This window comes from Condylura cristata, unplaced genomic scaffold (assembly GCF_000260355.1).
Source record: "Condylura cristata isolate star-nosed mole 26May11 unplaced genomic scaffold, ConCri1.0 scaffold00010, whole genome shotgun sequence".
Taxonomy (NCBI): domain Eukaryota; kingdom Metazoa; phylum Chordata; class Mammalia; order Eulipotyphla; family Talpidae; genus Condylura; species Condylura cristata.
Genome location: NW_004567111.1, coordinates 58,827,496 through 58,833,138, shown reverse-complemented (window position 1 = coordinate 58,833,138; position 5,643 = coordinate 58,827,496). Strand labels below are relative to the sequence as shown.

Sequence of the window (5,643 nt, the reverse complement as noted above, 5' to 3'; positions counted from 1 at the left end):
GCATTTAGAGATAATATTGATATACTGGCACCTACATTTGCCATTTTGGTCCTTTCATATTTTATTCCTTGTTTTGAACTGTTGTTGTTCATTCTTCTGTTGGGTTTGGCTTGAGGGCTTCTTGTATTTTTTGGTGTGGGGGTTTAGTCATGACAAAATTGTGGAGTTTCTGTATGTCTGAAAATGTCCTTAGTCTTTCTTCATAGAGGAAGGAGAGCTTTGTAGGATAGAATATTCTTGGTTGGCATTCAATGCTTTGGAGTTTTTTGAGTATGTCCCTCCACTCTCTTCTTGCCCATAGTGTTTCTTCAGAGAAGTCTGATGTTAGCCTGATCGGTTTCCCTTTATAGGTTATTTGTTTCTTCCCTCTTGTCATTCTCATTATCCTTTCCTTGTCATGTATTCTAGGTAGCTTTACTATGATGTGTCTTGCTGTATTATTTTTTTGTCATCTTCTTGCTTCTTGGATGTCTAATTTCATCTCCTTTGTATTAGGGAAGTTCTCTTCTGTTATCTCTTTGAATATTTTCTCGATTCCTTGGCCTTTCTCTTCACCTTCTGGGATACCTATAACTCTGATATTTCCTTTCCTAATGGTGTCAGATAGCTTGAAGTGTTTCTTCCTTCCATTTCTCTTACTTCTCTTTCTATTTCTGTTTTCATTCTCTTTATTTATGAGTCTTCGAGGGTGCTGATTCGTTCTTCCATTTCATCTATTCTGTTTTCATTACCTTTCCCAGCATTCTTTATCTACTCTAGTGACTTTTTCATCACCTGCGTTTCTTCTATTTCCTTATTTAATGTCTCATTTACTTTCTTTAGTTCATTGATTGCTTGTCTCATATCTTTTGTTTCTTTTTCATTTCTTTCATTATTTCCTTGTTTGCATTCTTTAATTCCTTGATGGCTTGCCTCATATCATTTTTGTCCTTCTCATCTTCTTTTTATTTGTTTATCATGATGTTACTGAATTCTCTTTCTGGTTGGCTGAGCAGTTCTTCTATTTCTTTGGTGCTTTCTGGTGAGTGATCTTTTTTGTGGTGAATTTCCCCCCTGTGGTCTTGCTTGGATACTTGTTTGTCTTCTTTTCCCTGTCATGTATTTTCTAATACTTTCTATTCACTGAGACACAGCGCTGCTATTATTGACCGGCATTCTTTCTAGGTGTTCTTTCTAGGGTGGCTGAGGGACTTCCAGACACTTCAGTTGTGGAGGATATTCTTAGTTGTGCTTTGTTTCAATATATCCTGCTTTTACAGCCCCCACTTTGTGGATTTGTATCTGTCCTCTCAGCCAGTAACAGTCAGGGGTCTCTTGTGGTGTTTTAATTTCTTCTAGTAATACCTTGAGTCTCTTGTCTCTGGAAGATGCCTGCTGCTTTTGTAGCCTCTGATGTCCCGCGTTCCCTCTATGCTTAGTTGTCTCTGTGGGGTGTGGGGCGCATTAGAAGTGTTGTAGGTCTCCCTACAGCTGGGCCTGTGATTGAGTTGATCACTGGTTTTGTTTACTTTCTGGTTACTGTGAACCTTTCTGGCTCATAAGTCTTCAGTCCTCTGTGAGTTAAGTTGTCCCTCCTTATCTCCAGGGCAGGCTGAAGTGAAGCAAGCCTCCTTCTAAGCCACTTCATAGTGCCTGGGCATGAGGACACTCTGGGTCCTAGCACCTGGGCAATCCTGGATCTGGCTGCAGCCTTTCCCTGCTGTTTGGATTCTACTCACCCACATGTGCTGTCTCTCCTTATCTCCAGGGCAGGCTGAGGGGGGAAGGGAAGCAAGTCTCCTTCTAGCACCTGAGCACCTGTGCATGATCCCAGGTCCTAGCACCTTGTCACCTGAGTAATCTGGGCTTGGGGCTGTAGCCTTTCATTGCAGCTGATATTACAATCACCTCTCTGCACTGTCTCTCCTTATCTCCAGAGTTGGCTGAGGGGGGGAAGGGAAGCAAGTTTCCTTCTAGTGACTGGGCACCTGGGCAAGCTCCTGGGTCCTAGCAACTGGGTGCCAGGAGATCTGGTTTCAGGGCAGCAGCCTTTCACTGAGGCTTGAATTCCACTCACCCAGCTCACTGTCTCTCCTTATCTCCAGGAGGGGATGAGAGGAAGGGAATCAGGTCTCCTTCTGGCAGTTGGGCACTCCTGGATCGAATTGGAGTTCCCCAATTGGAACTCCCCAAAGGCCAATTTTCCCTCAATTATCTTCCTTCTAGTGACTGTTCTCATTTGGGCTGAAAGTATGTTAAGTCCACAGACTGTATTCAGTTCTATAATCCTATGTAAGTTTGAAGGTAGTGATTATGGTGTCTTCACACTAACGCCATCTTGCCAGAGCCCCTAGTTTCATTTTTTGCATGCAGCTATCCAGTTTTTCCAAAACCAATTATGAAAGAGGCTACCTTTGGTCCAGTGTATGACGTTGGTTCCTCTGTCATGGATTAGCTGCCCATATATAGGCATTTATGGACCTCAATTCTATTCTACTGGGCTGTGTGTCTGTTTTGTTCCAATTCCAGGCTGTTTTAATCATTGTGGCTTTATAATATAGCTAGAGGTCTGGAAGTATGGTAGTTCCATTCTCTTTTTTCTTCGTTAAGATTGCTCTTGTTATTCAGGGTCTTTTGATCCCATATGAATTTCAGTAGTACTTAGTCCAGTTCATTGACATATGCCATTGATATTTTTATTGGGATTGCAGTGACTATGTATATATTTTTTGGGGGGTATGAAGACCATTTTGACAATGTTGATTCTTCTAATCCATAAACAGGAAGTTATTTGTGTCTTTTCTATTTCTTTCACAGATGTCATGTGGTTGTTTGTATAAATATTTTGCATCCTTTGTTAAGTTTACTCCTAGGTATTTAATTTCTTTTTGGTGTAATTATAAATGGGATCACTTTCTTAATTTCTTCTTCTTCCATCACATTATTTGTGTATAAGAAGACAACTGATTTATTTGTGTTGATTTTTTGTCCTACCACATTAATAAAGCAATTGTTTTAATTTGTTTTCTGTGAAATCTTGAGTGTTCTTATTATCATGCCATCTGCAAATAATAATAGCTTTACTTCTTCTTTTCACATTTGCATTTCTTTTAATATGTTTTTCACTTTTCTAATTGCTCTAAATAGAAAGTCCAATATTATTTTCAATAGCAATAGTGAGAGTGGTCATCCTCATCTTGTATACATCTTAGTGGGAAAAATTTGCATTTTTCACCACTAAGAATGATTTCAGCTATGACTGTGCTGTAAAATGGCTTTTATTATGTTGAGTTATATTTTATCCCCAGTTTGGGAGGGTTTTCAACCTAAATGGATGTTGGAGCTTATCAAATGCTTTCTCAGCATCTATTGATATAATTATGTTTTGTATCTTTCTTTTTCTTGATGTGATGAATTTTGTGATTGATTTTTGGATGTTGAATCATCCTTATTATTCCTTGTATGAATCCCACTTGGACATGGTATATGTTTTTTTTTTTTTTTAATGTAGTGTTGGATTGTGTTCGCTAGGATTTTCTTCAAGATTTTTGTATCTATGTTCATTAGAGAGATTGGTCTGTAATTTTTTATGTGTTGTTTTTGTTTGGTTTTGATATTAAAGTAATGCTGGCCTCATAAAATGTATTCCTTCTTTTTTAATTTCTTGGGAGAATTTAAGTAAATCATCTGGTCCTGGACTTTTGTTTTTTGGGAGAGTTTTATTAGTTTTTTGTTTGCTTGTTTGGCTTGGGTATTTGTTTGTTTTGTTTTGTCAGACATCAGTCACATTACAATGCAGACCAGATGGTGACCCTTATTCTACTAGAAGGTCCTGATGTCTACTTCTCAACTGCCTCTCCCAGAAGTACAAAGTCAATAGAACTTGTGATACAAGTTCTGTATCACAAACAGAACTTGAACATCTGTACTCTTTTATCATCCCCACAGCCTGTCCTCTGGCTGTTCACCCAATCTAATCTTCAAGCTCCTTGGGTCTGCAGAGCACACTCCACTTGTCACCTAGAAACAGAGGTCTGCGTCATCCTTTGGGGACTAACCTGCATAGCTTTGTATGATCATAAAGAGGATCAAAGATATCAATTGCTTTCAGTGGCACTGTTGGTTCTTGGCCAGGGTATATACTAAAGCACTCAAGGGACTTATACAAAGATAGATATCGTGGCCTCACCTCCTAGATTTTATGTTTAACTTGTCTAAAAGGGACTTTAATATCAATGCTTTTTAAGTCTATAGGTGAGTCTAAAATAAAGGCAGGATTGAAAATCACTGAGTTTGAAGATTTATTCAATCCTCACAAACACCTATCAGGTCTTTGGGAAGGGTAGGTATCTGATTTCCTTACCTACATGTAGGGATAGAGACAGAGCACTCATTTATATCTCTTGCTCACTGTTCCATGCTTGTAACTAGTTACAGAATTTCTCTCCCCCTAGGTGCCTCCCACTGCACATGTTGGGGCCTAAACAGGGTCTTCCAGAAGTCAGACAGCTCCTGCATCTGCCTGGCAGGACATGAGCCCTATGACAAGAGGGGTTTGGAAAATGATGAGAGCAACAGTGATGAGGACTGCCAACCCCAGGTAAGATACACAGCCTAGGAAGAGAAGATTCAAGGGCATTGAGAAGTGTTGGCAGTCGTGTAACCCCTCTGCATACTAAGCACTTCCATTGACTACTGGGTTAATGTTAATTCCCTGTGCTGGCTGAATTACCTCCTATACAAAGGAGGAGACCAACGAGCTTATAGTATGACCATACACATGTCTTTCCTTATCATAAAACCATGTATAACATCTTAGAGTAATATGATGGTTCCACCTACTTCCTGCTGAATGTGATGTTCTCCTCTCATTGAAGAAAAGTTTTGGGTAGCTGCAGAGTCTTTTTGAAGCTACAGGAGAGTATCAGACAGAGTCACTGCTGGAGGTCAGGGGAGAGAAATTCATTTCCCTCTCTGAAGGGAGGCAAAGCAACAAGCTGCAGACTCAGGAAGGGCCAACTACTGGGTGCACTAGGGGCCAGGAGGTCAGGTGTCCCATAGGGTTCCCTGCCTAAGATTGTGGCCCTGGTGGCAGCAAGATTCAGCTACTCTCCCTTCATGCCCAGTTCTGGAGGCTCTGGATCAAAGCCTTTTGTAAAAGCAGCTATAATGTACAAAAGTCCTCTGTGCTATCCACAGCCAACTGTTCTCCCCACGCTCTGTTCCACAGCCCCTGCCTATCAGAAGCCTCCTCTTTGTGTCAATTATTTATCTGAATCTCAAGTTTCAGCCAGAGAGACCAGGTCTCTTTGTCAGTTTGTCCACCAAGTCCAAATGGGGAATGAACTTTAGAATTCAATCCAAAACTCTAAAGAATAGTAGATTTCTTTCCATCCCCATAAAACATCTCTGGTTTATAGTTGTTCATTGTTTTCATCTTTACCCTATTACATTTGTTTCTCTTTCCCTTCCCGCACCCGCCCCCATCCCTTACACTCCTGCTATGAGTGAAAGCATCCAGCATTTTTCTTTTTCTTTCTGGCTTATCACTAAGCAGATCTTTTCCAGTTCCATCCAAGTTGCTGCAAAAGACATGTGTTTCTCTTTTTTTGGTTGCTGAGTAATATTCCATTGTATATATGTACCACATTTTTTTTATCCAGT

At 40.2% G+C, this 5,643-nt stretch overlaps 1 protein-coding gene across 1 annotated transcript in view; it reads left to right on the top strand.

Moving 5' to 3' along the window:
- The first annotated feature begins 4,497 nt into the window (after positions 1-4,497).
- Positions 4,498-5,643, top strand: part of LOC105853456 — a 38,507-nt gene continuing 37,361 nt past the window's right edge. Inside the window, exon 1 of the mRNA XM_012723146.1 lies at positions 4,498-4,579. Within this exon, the coding sequence (XP_012578600.1) occupies positions 4,512-4,579 (68 nt within the window). The 5' untranslated portion in view covers positions 4,498-4,511. The remainder of the gene's footprint in view (positions 4,580-5,643) is intronic.